This window comes from Cherax quadricarinatus, chromosome 83 (assembly GCF_038502225.1).
Source record: "Cherax quadricarinatus isolate ZL_2023a chromosome 83, ASM3850222v1, whole genome shotgun sequence".
Classification (NCBI taxonomy): Eukaryota; Metazoa; Arthropoda; class Malacostraca; order Decapoda; family Parastacidae; genus Cherax; species Cherax quadricarinatus.
In genome coordinates, this window is record NC_091374.1 from 5,949,020 (window position 1) to 5,961,519 (window position 12,500).

Here is a 12,500-nt window from a genome sequence, read left to right on the forward strand (position 1 = left end):
CTGTTGGGAAAGACTGGTTGTGGTTGATGGGGCAGGGGGGTCTTTAGTCAAGACCTTTGGTAGCTGACATGAGGCATGTCTTTTGTCAAGACATATTGGGAAAGACTTGCGGGGCGCATTGCAACCTCTACAGGTTAGACCTGTTGCTGTTAGACTTCCCAGGTCCCTTTCTCTTCCTTTCAACCTTCCTTTCTCAATCCCTCCCTCCTTCCTTTACCCTCCTCTTCCACTCCCAACAACGTGTTATTAGACACGAGTGGGCGGCGTTGTTTTTGACAGCATATCCACGATCGTGTCTTAGCGTTCGCACGCCCTCACGCCCGCTAGCTCACTCTCTTGCCCTCTCCGGTCAAACGAGTATATCCGTTATTATTATTATTATGTGATTACTGATCTGGTCTCTCTCTCTCTCTCTCTCTCTCTCTCTCTCTCTCTCTCTCTCTCTCTCTCTCTCTCTCTCTCTCTCTCTCTCTCTCTCTCTCTCTCTCATATCCATCTAACCTCCAACTCTTTCTTCCACAGGATGGACTGGCTAACGCACAACGGCATAAACACAAGAACACAAACAAGGAGAAGAAATGCCTCACGAGAAGGGAAAAGAAAAAACGGCTCAAGCATAGTAACAACAGTGACCAGCTACGGAGCTCCAAGAAAAACAGCAGTAACAGTAGCGATCAGCTACGGAGCTCCGAGCTTCGAAGTCCCCACTCTGCTGTTGCTGGTCTTGGCGCTGGCCGCCTCTTTGGCGACTTCGCAGTGCCCGTGGCCGCGGGAGATCGCCGAACTGAACGGGTCGTGCCTGTGCGCGTACAACGTGCAGAACGAGCTCTCCATACAGTGCACGGCGGTGAACTTCACGTTGCTGATGACCGTGCTTCACCAGGGCTCCGTGGCTGACGTGCCCCTCGACCTGCTCTACGTCAACAACACCCGTGTCAGTGTCCTCAATCCACGCACCTTTGATGGTCTTCTCATCGAGAATATCCAGGTGAGGGAATACCCAGGTGAGGGAATACCCAAGTGAGGGAATACTCAAGTGAGAGAATACCCGGATGAAGGAATACCCAGATGAGACAATATCTACGTAAGGTAATATCCATATGAAACAGTATCTAATGTAAGGTAATATTCAGATGATACAATATCTAACGTAAGTTAATATCCAGATGATACAATATCTAACGTTAGGTAATATCCACTATAGACAATATTCAGGTCAATGTACTTTTATAAGCTCTTCAAGACTACATCTGAAACTGCCTAGTCTCCGTCAAGAGTATCAGATGCTCTCAACACAGTATTCCACCACCATAAGTTCCAAACACTGTCCTCCCCTCCCCAGTTCTGTGTATGCTCAGTTCTCCAGTGTTACTCCATCACTAAGTGATTCTTTCTTCTCCACCAGTGACTTTATTCTCCAGCAATGTCTACAACGGTTTGCTTCACTGCCCCTGTATACTCCAACGCTATATTTCCACATCCAACAATAATCCAGCACTCTTCAACATCCGTAGAGAGAGAGAGAGAGAGAGAGAGAGAGACCACACCTATAGCAACATGACTTAGGGATTCCAGATGCGTGCACGTCCCGTAAAGCAAACACACACACACACACACACACACACACACACACACACATTGGGTATCAGCCAACTTAGCGGATCCTACTGGCTTTCCTGATATCAGCCTTCACCACCACCAATCAGCAATCCCCACTACCACCATACATCAACCACAACCACCAACAATCACCATACAACAACCACCACCACCAACAACCACTACCACCATACTATCCACCAACAACAACCACCAACAACCACTACTACCACCACTCCCTCACATTATACCATTCCTCAATCTTTCCCAGTCTGAGAATCAAGAAATATTTTTTTCCTAGGATATTCTGCCAATCTTTCTCATTCTGAACCTAATCTTCCTCATTCTTAATTTACTCTTCCGAATTCTTAATATATTCTCCCTCTTTCTTAACCTCTCATTTTTATCTTAATCCTCCCCATTCTTAACCTAATCTTTATCATATAGTTTGTCCCTCCAACCGCTTGTGAAAATTCTCTCTCTCTCCCCCCCTCTCCCTCTCTCTCTTTACACAGAGTTTGACAATGTTAGGTTAAAGATCCCTAGCTTTATTGACAAGCTAAGAGCTGTTACCTACATTAGCTGATTTGAAAGCATTTTTATTGTTATGAAACATAAGTAGGGAACAGGATGAAGTTAGAGCCATCTGTGGGCCAGCATTTTCATTTGATCAACTGTCTTTATCTCGTTGACATCATAATGCTGTACGAATGTGTTCCAGACTCGAGACATCCTGGGGAAAAATTCTCTCTCTCTCTCTCTCTCCACGTTTTACAACACCCATTTTAAGACACACCACAGGTATGCAGACTGCATCAAAACAACGTTTCGCCCACCAATACAGAGAAATCATTTCCTTGTATTGCTGTGACACAAGTCAAATGTACTCATCTACTTGTGGTTGCAGGGGTCGATTCACAGCTCCTGGCCCCGCCTCTTCACTGGTGGCTATTAAGTCTACTCTCTCCCTGCTCCATGAGCTTTACACATACACAAATAACCCGCACACAAAAGAGAGAAGCTTACGACGACGTTTCGGTCCGACTTGGACCATTGACAAAGTCATACCTCTTCTTAAAGCTATGTATGGATCCTGCCTCCACTACGTCACTCTCCAGATTATTCCACTTTCTGACAAATCTGTGACTGATGATGTGTTGTGTTGCAGTTTTATTCGTGTGGGATCTTTAGTGACAACTCTGTGACTAATGACGTGTTGTGTTGCAGTTTTATTCGTGTGGGATCTTTAGTGACAACTCTGTGACTAATGACGTGTTGTGTTGCAGTTTTATTCGTGTGGGATCTTGAGTGACAACTCTGTGACTAATGACGTGTTGTGTTGCAGTTTTATTCGTGTGGGATCTTTAGTGACAACTCTGTGACTAATGACGTGTTGTGTTGCAGTTTTCTTCGTGTGGGATCTTCAACATCAGCGAAGGAGCTTTCAAAGGGTTGGAGAACACTCTAGTCAACCTCAACCTGCAAGACAACAGGTTAACAGGTGTGCCCACACCTGCCCTCACCCGTCTTCGTCAACTCAAGCTGCTTGATCTTTCAGGCAACAAGATCACTTCCATCCCTGATGAGGCTTTTAAAGGCCTCCGTCTCTCTACCTTGAAGGTAATTTAAAAATCTCTATCTTGAAGGTCAGTTAAACCTACCATGGAGGCCATTTAAAGGTCTATCTTGAATCCACTTAAGTTTACATTGAAAATTATTTAAAAGTCTACCTTGAAGGTCATTTAAGTCTACCTTGAAGGTCATTTAAAGGAACCTTGAGGGTAATTTAAAAGTACCTTGCAGGTAATTTAAAAGTTACACTGAAGCTGTGTTAACTATGATATGCCTCTCCTCTGATTAATATTCTGGCAACTAACTTACGCAATAATGTATTTCTTGTGAACGTTGAACCAAGGAAGGTCATTCAGTGATGGTCACATCTGGTCACTAAGATACCTGGTCTTTACAGCTGGCTGACAATGAGCTCTCGCTCTCTGGGCAGAGCTTCAAGGGTCTTGAAGGCTCACTCAAGAATCTTAACTTAAAGGGCACTAAGCTGAGGAATGTGCCCCCAGCACTGAGGAACCTGCCAGTTCTAGCCTTCCTAGACATCGCCCAGAACCAAATACGTAGCCTCGAAGGAGGTGAGTGCTCACCCTCTTATAGTTGCTGGGGGTTGAGGCGTAGGCTCCTCGTCCAGCCTCTAAATATTTGTTTCAATATCTGGTCTTGTGTGTGTGTGTGTGTGTGTGTGTGTGTGTGTGTGTGTGTGTGTGTGTGTGTGTGTGTGTGTGTGTGTGTGTGTGTGTGTGTGTGTGTGTGTAAGGGGTGGAATGGAGAGGTTTGGGAAGGAGGGGAAGGAGAAGGAAGGGAGGGAAAGTGGTGAGGGAGTGTGGGTGCTGCAAGAGAAACTGGTTCATGAGATGGTTTTTCTGAGATGGAAATTGTCAAGGTTCATCTCACTCGTGGTTCCTGTGTGACCAGCCTCGTATACATCAATTATGTGATACCGACAAGATGAAGAATTAGACAAATGTGAAACATCTGTGTATATTTGTAGATGTTTCGCCAACCAGTGGCTTTATCAGTACAAGGATATAATGTGAAGACTGTAGAACTATATACAAAAGATGAGGTAATCAGTCCCTCGGCCTTGTAGTTGGTGACACCTTTCAATAATGCCCCAAAGACTCTCCCTTTTTCAGAGAAAACCAATTTTAAAAACCTTCTCCTCTTTGCCGGTGTTGGTGCAGGAGCTCTGAGGAACCTGCACTCCCTCACGGCTCTCAACATCGAGAGGAACCTCCTGCAGACGCTCCAGGTCAAGGACTTCGCTGGCGTCAACGACACCCTCAGTTCACTCTCCCTCCTCAACAACCTCATCACAGACTTCCCCACCGAGGCTCTCAACACACTCACTGAACTACGGGTGAGTACGTAACATTCACTCAATTACGGGTGAGTACATAAAATTCACTCAACTACGGGTGAGTACGTAACATTCACTCAACTACGTGTACGTAATATTCACTCAACTACGGGTGAGTACTTATCATTTAATTTGCAACGGTATTAGATACGCTCACGGTGTGCTAGTACACTATTCTGTGTGACAGTTATGTGGTGGGAGCACTCGTACTAGTGTGTATGATAGTTACATGGTGAGAACACTCGTACTAGTGTGTGTGATAGTTACATGGTGGGAACACTCGTACTAGTGTGTATGATAGTTACATGGTGAGAACACTCGTACTAGTGTGTGTGATAGTTACATGGTGGGAACACTCGTACTAGTGTGTATGATAGTTACATGGTGAGAACACTCGTACTAGTGTGTGTGATAGTTACATGGTGGGAACACTCGTACTAGTGTGTATGATAGTTACATGGTGAGAACACTCGTACTAGTGTGTGTGATAGTTACATGGTGGGAACACTCGTACTAGTGTGTATGATAGTTACATGGTGGGAACACTCGTACTAGTGTGTATGATAGTTACATGGTGGGAACACTCGTACTAGTGTGTATGATAGTTACATGGTGGGAACACTCGTACTAGTGTGTATGATAGTTACATGGTGAGAACACTCGTACTAGTGTGTATGATAGTTACATGGTGGGAACACTCGTACTAGTGTGTATGATAGTTACATGGTGGGAACACTCGTACTAGTGTGTATGAGTTACATGGTGGGAACACTAGTACTAGTGTGTGTGATAGTTACATGGTGGGAACACTCGTACTAGTGTGTATGATAGTTACATGGTGAGAACACTCGTACTAGTGTGTATGATAGTTACATGGTGGGAACACTCGTACTAGTGTGTATGATAGTTACATGGTGGGAACACTAGTACTAGTATGATAGTTACATGGTGGGAACACTCGTACTAGTGTGTATGATAGTTACATGGTGGGAACACTAGTACTAGTGTGTATGATAGTTACATGGTGGGAACACTCGTACTAGTGCGTATGATAGTTACATGGTGGGAACACTAGTACTAGTGTGTATGATAATGACATGGGGGAATACTCGTACTAGTGTGTATGATAGTTACATGGTGGGAACACTAGTACTAGTGCGTATGATAGTTACATGGTGGGAACACTCGTACTAGTGTGTATGAGTTACATGGTGGGAACACTAGTACTAGTGTGTGTGATAGTTACATGGTGGGAACACTCGTACTAGTGTGTATGATAGTTACATGGTGAGAACACTCGTACTAGTGTGTATGATAGTTACATGGTGGGAACACTCGTACTAGTGTGTATGATAGTTACATGGTGGGAACACTAGTACTAGTGCGTATGATAGTTACATGGTGGGAACACTAGTACTAGTGTGTATGATAGTTACATGGTGGGAACACTCGTACTAGTGTGTATGATAGTTACATGGTGGGAACACTAGTACTAGTACGTATGATAGTTATATTGTGGGAACACTAGTACTAGTGTGTATGATAGTTACATGGTGGGAACACCCGTACTAGTGTGTATGATAGTTACATGGTGGGAACACTAGTACTAGTGTGTGTGATAGTTACATGGTGGGAACACTAGTACTAGTGTGTGTGATAGTTACATGGTGGGAACACTAGTACTAGTGTGTATGATAGTTACATGGTGGGAACACCCGTACTAGTGTGTATGATAGTTACATGGTGGGAACACTAGTACTAGTGTGTATGATAGTTACATGGTGGGAACACTAGTACTAGTGTGTGTGATAGTTACATGGTGGGAACACTCGTACTAGTGTGTATGATACATGGTGGGAACACTAGTACTAGTGTGTATGATAGTTACATGGTGGGAACACTAGTACTAGTGTGTATGATAGATACATGGTGGGAACACTAGTACTAGTATGATAGTTACATGGTGGGAACACTAGTACTAGTGTGTATGATAGTTAGATGGTGGGAACACCCGTACTAGTATGATAGTTACATGGTGGGAACACTAGTACTAGTGTGTATGATAGTTACATGGTAGGAACACCAGTACTAGTATGATAGTTACATGGTGGGAACACTAGTACTAGTGTGTATGATAGTTACATGGTGGGAACACCCGTACTAGTATGATAGTTACATGGTGGGAACACTCGTACTAGTATGATAGTTACATGGTGGGAACACCCGTACTAGTATGATAGTTACATGGTGGGAACACTCGTACTAGTATGATAGTTACATGGTGGGAACACTCGTGTACTAGTGTGTATGATAGTTACATGGTGGAAACACTAGTACTAGTGTGTATGATAGTTACATGGTGAGAACACTAGTACTAGTGTGTTTGATAGTTACATGGTGGGAACACTCGTACTAGTGTGTATGATAGTTACATGGTGGGAACACTCGTACTAGTGTGTTTGATAGTTACATGGTGGGAACACTCGTACTAGTGTGTATGATAGTTACATGGTGGGAACACTCGTACTAGTGTGTTTGATAGTTACATGATGGGAACACTCATACTAGTGTGTATGATAGTTACATGGTGGGAACACTCGTACTAGTGTGTATGATAGTTACATGGTGGGAACACTCGTACTAGTGTGTATGATAGTTACATGGTGAGAACACTAGTACTAGTATGATAGTTACATGGAGGGAACACTCGTACTAGTGTGTATGATAGTTACATGGTGGGAACACTCGTACTAGTGTGTATGATAGATACATGGTGGGAACACTCATACTAGTGTGTATGGTAGTTACATGGTGGGAACACTCGTACTAGTGTGTATGATAGTTACATGGTGGGAACACTCGTACTAGTGTGTATGATAGTTACATGGTGGGAACACTCGTACTAGTGTGTATGATAGTTACATGGTGAGAACACTAGTACTAGTATGATAGTTACATGGTGGGAACAATCGTACTAGTGAGTATGATAGTTACATGGTGGGAACACTCGTACTAGTGTGTATGATAGTTACATGGTTGGAACACTCGTACTAGTGTGTATGATAGTTACATGGTGGGAACACTCGTACTAGTGTGTATGATAGTTACATGGTGGGAACACTAGTACTAGTGTGTATGACAGTTACATGGTGGGAACACTAGTACTAGTATGATAGTTACATGGTGAGAACACTCGTACTAGTGTGTATGATAGTTACATGGTGGGAACACTAGTACTAGTGTGTATGATAGTTACATGGTGGGAACACTAGTACTAGTGTGTATGATAGTTACATGGTGGGAACACTAGTACTAGTGTGTATGATAGTTACATGGTGAGAACACTAGTACTAGTGTGTATGATAGTTACATGGTGGGAACACTAGTACTAGTGTGTATGATAGTTACATGGTGGGAACACTAGTACTAGTGTGTATGATAGTTACATGGTGGGAACACTCGTACTAGTGTGTATGATAGTTACATGGTGGGAACACTCGTACTAGTGTGTATGATAGTTACATGGTGAGAACACTAGTACTAGTATGATAGTTACATGGTGAGAACACTCGTACTAGTGTGTATGATAGTTACATGGTGAGAACACTAGTACTAGTGTGTATGATAGTTACATGGTGGGAACACTAGTACTAGTGTGTATGATAGTTACATGGTGGGAACACTCGTACTAGTGTGTATGATAGTTACATGGTGGGAACACTCGTACTAGTGTGTATGAGAGTTACATGGTGAGAACACTAGTACTAGTGTGTATGATAGTTACATGGTGGGAACACTAGTACTAGTGTGTATGATAGCTACATGGTGGGAACACTAGTACTAGTGTGTATGATAGTTACATGGTGGGAACACTCGTACTAGTGTGTATGATAGTTACATGGTGGGAACACTCGTACTAGTGTGTATGATAGTTACATGGTGGGAACACTAGTACTAGTGTGTATGATAGTTACATGGTGAGAACACTAGTACTAGTATGATAGTTACATGGTGGGAACACTCGTACTAGTGTGTATGATAGTTACATGGTGGGAACACCCGTACTAGTATGATAGTTAAATGGTGGGAACACTCGTACTAGTGTGTATAATAGTTACATGGTGGGAACACTTAATGTGCTACTGCACTATTCTGTCATGGTTAAGGAGGCCCAATCAGCACAGGTCTTAATGAAGAAGACCAGTCAGCGCACGCCACGTCATAGTGTAGACGACCAATGAACATAACACCTACCCAAGTGCTCATTGATTCCCAGATCATGTCTGCGAGAGAAACGTTGAACGTTTTATTAACCCCCCCCCCCACCCCTGAGGATGCTACGAGGTGTGGGTTGGGGACGCTGTATGTTCTCACTAGATTCTGAGATGAGAGGGAGAAAGGTGAGGCAGGAGAACCATCACATATTGATAAAGCCTCCTCACAATCAAAGAGACCAGAGTTCGATTTCCAGGCTGCCCATTTTCCAAATAGTGTAAATAATAATAGTGGTGTGTAAATTATAGTGTAAACACGTCTTAACGAACCCGGTTAGTGACGGGCGACTCCGGGTTCACGACCCCTCAAGGAAGGGGTCGTGAGGGGCTCTTGATTTAGGGAATTGGATCTGTGCTCCAGTTCCCCAAATTAAGCCTGAATGCCTTCCACATCCCCCCCCCCCCAGGCGCTGTATAATCCTCCGGGTTTAGCGCTTCCCCCTTGATTGTAATAATAATAATCCGGGTTCACGATCTCACTGATTCCGTCCGTTACCATGTAAACTGGTCCTCAGACCTTGTGCACTCACCTAGTTGTGGTTGCAGGGGTCGATTCACACCTCCTGGCCCTGCCTTTTCACTGATCGCTGCTAGTTTCACTCTCTCCCAGCTCCGCGAGCTTTATCATACCTCTTCTTAAAGCTATGTATGGATCCTGACTCCAATACATCACTCTCCAGATTGTTCCAATTCCTGACAACTCTATGACTGAAGAAGTACTTCCTAATATCCCTGTGACTCATCTGAGTCTTTAAATTCCAATTGTGACCCCTTGTTGCTGTGTCACATCTCTGGAACATCCTGTCTCTGTCCACCTTGTCGAGTCCTCTCAGTATTTTATATGTCGTTATCATGTCCCCCCATCCATTGTCGCGCGCGCGCGTGTGTGTGTGTCGAGCCTTAGCTCCTGGCACCTGTGTGTTTGGCAGAACCAGAGACCAGGAGCAAGAGCTAAAAGCTAGAGTTGCTGGTCGGAAAATGCAATAAATACCACTTGTTTATGCTACTACTACTAATAATAATAATGCTAGGTGTGTGAGCCAGATGGAGGAGAGCCTTATGGTTTTCTTTTCTATGTAATTACCGTTTTGTTCATTTTATCTCTTTACTGTTCATTATCTCTGTTCATATATTGATTCTTGGGGGTGAAGGGGGTGGGGTGGGTGGCTCCCTGGGTGGGGTTGGGGTGAACGTGGGTGGTGGGCGGGACCTGATATGTTCTGCAAGATACCCGGAAGTAGTGGGTTTCCGGCTTCCCTCAACCCACCCTGAGGCCTCTCTAACCCTCCCTCTACCCACCCTGAGACCTCTCTAACCCGCCCTCTACCCACCCTGAGACCTCTCTAACCCGCCCTCAACCCACCCTGAGACCTCTCCAACCCGCCTTCAACCCACCCTGAGACCTCTCCAACCTGCCCTCTACCCACCCTGAGACCTCTCTAACCCGCCTTCTGCCCACCCTGAGACCTCTCTAACCCGTCCTCAACCCACCCTGAGACCTCTCCAACCCGCCCTCAACCCACCCTGAGACCTCTCCAACCCGCCTTCAACCCACCCTGAGACCTCTCTAACCCTCCCTCTACCCACCCTGAGACCTCTCTAACCCGCCCTCTACCCACCCTGAGACCTCTCTAACCCGCCCTCAACCCACGCTGAGCCCTCTCTAACCCGCCCTCAACCCACCCTGAGGCCTCTCTAACCCTCCCTCTACCCACCCTGAGACCTCTCTAACCCGCCCTCAACCCACACTGAGACCTCTCTAACCCGCCCTCAACCCACCCTGAGACCTCTCTAACCCGCCCTCAACCCACCCTGAGACCTCTAACCCGCCCTCAACCCACCCTGAGACCTCTCTAACCCGCCTTCAACTCACCCTGAGACCTCTCTAACCCGCCCTCAACCCACCCTGAGACCTCTCTAACCCGCCCTCAACCCACCCTGAGACCTCTCTAACCCGCCCTCAACCCACACTGATACCTTTCTAACCCGCCCTCAACCCACCCTGAGACCTCTCTAACCCGCCCTCAACCCACCCTGAGACCTCTCCAACCCGCCCTCAACCCACCCTGAGACCTCTCCAACCCGCCTTCAACCCACCCTGAGACCTCTCTAACCCGCCCTCAACCCACCCTGAGACCTCTCCAACCCGCCCTCAACCCACCCTGAGACCTCTCTAACCCGCCCTCAACCCACCCTGAGACCTCTCTAACCCGCCCTCAACCACCCTGAGACCTCTCTAACCCGTCCTCAACCCACCCTGAGACCTCTCTAACCCGCCCTCAACCACCCTGAGACCTCTCCAACCCGCCCTCAACCCACCCTGAGACCTCTCTAACCCGCCCTCAACCCACCCTGAGACCTCCCTAACCCGCCCTCAACCACCCTGAGACCTCTCTAACCCGTCCTCAACCCACCCTGAGACCTCTCTAACCCGCCCTCAACCACCCTGAGACCTCTCTAACCCGTCCGCAACCCACCCTGAGACCTCTCTAACCCGCCCTCAACACACCCTGAGACCTCTCTAACCCGCCCTCAACCACCCTGAGACCTCTCTAACCCGTCCTCAACCCACCCTGAGACCTCTCTAACCCGCCCTCAACCACCCTGAGACCTCTCTAACCCGCCCTCAACCACCCTTAGACCTCTCCAACCCGCCCTCAACCCACCCTGAGACCTCTCTATCCCGCCCTCAACCCACCCTGAGACCTCTCTAACCCGCCCTCAACCACCCTGAGACCTCTCTAACCCGTCCTCAACCCACCCTGAGACCTCTCAAACCCGCCCTCAACCACCCTGAGACCTCTCTAACCCGTCCTCAACCCACCCTGAGCCCTCTCTAACCCCCCCACAACCCACCCTGAGGCCTCTCTAACCCTCCCTCTACCCACCCTGAGACCTCTCTAACCCGCCCTCAACCCACCCTGAGACCTCTCTAACCCGTCCTCAACCCACCCTGAGACCTCTCCAACCCGCCCTCAACCACCCTGAGACCTCTCCAACCCGCCCTCAACCCACCCTGAGACCTCTCTAACCCGCCCTCAACCCACCCTGAGACCTCTCTAACCCGCCCTCAACCACCCTGACACCTCTCTAACCCGCCCTCAACCCACCCTGAGACCTCTCTAACCCGCCCTCAACCCACCCTGAGACCTCTCTAACCCGCCCTCAACCCACCCTGATACCTTTCTAACCCGCCCTCAACCCACCCTGAGACCTCTCTAACCCGCCCTCAACCCACCCTGAGACCTCTCTAACCCGCCCTCAACCCACCCTGAGACCTCTCCAACCCGCCCTCAACCCACCCTGAGACCTCTCTAACCCGCCCTCAACCCACCCTGAGACCTCTCCAACCCGCCCGCAACCCACCCTGAGACCTCTCTAACCCGCCCTCAACCACCCTGAGACCTCTCTAACCCGTCCTCAACCCATCCTGAGACCTCTCTAACCCGCCCTCAACCACCCTGAGACCTCTCCAACCCGCCCTCAACCCACCCTGAGACCTCTCTAACCCGCCCTCAACCCACCCTGAGACCTCTCTAACCCGCCCTCAACCACCCTGAGACCTCTCTAACCCGTCCTCAACCCACCCTGAGACCTCTCTAACCCGCCCTCAACCACCCTGAGACCTCTCTAACTCGTCCTCAACCCACCCTGAGACCTCTCTAACCCGCCCTCAACCCACCCTGAGCCCTCTCTAA

The 12,500-nt window shown here is 47.4% G+C and overlaps 1 protein-coding gene across 3 annotated transcripts in view; it reads left to right on the forward strand.

The window, feature by feature from the left end:
* The window catches only part of LOC128702212 (leucine-rich repeat and fibronectin type-III domain-containing protein hattifattener), a 95,858-nt gene that overhangs the window by 42,023 nt on the left and 41,335 nt on the right, over nucleotides 1-12,500 (forward strand). For all 3 annotated transcript variants that reach the window (XM_070102771.1, XM_070102773.1, XM_070102772.1), the window contains exons 2-5: nucleotides 523-988; nucleotides 3,004-3,219; nucleotides 3,569-3,743; nucleotides 4,353-4,528. In XM_070102771.1, the coding sequence (XP_069958872.1) occupies nucleotides 523-988; nucleotides 3,004-3,219; nucleotides 3,569-3,743; nucleotides 4,353-4,528 (1,033 nt within the window). The remainder of the gene's footprint in view (nucleotides 1-522; nucleotides 989-3,003; nucleotides 3,220-3,568; nucleotides 3,744-4,352; nucleotides 4,529-12,500) is intronic.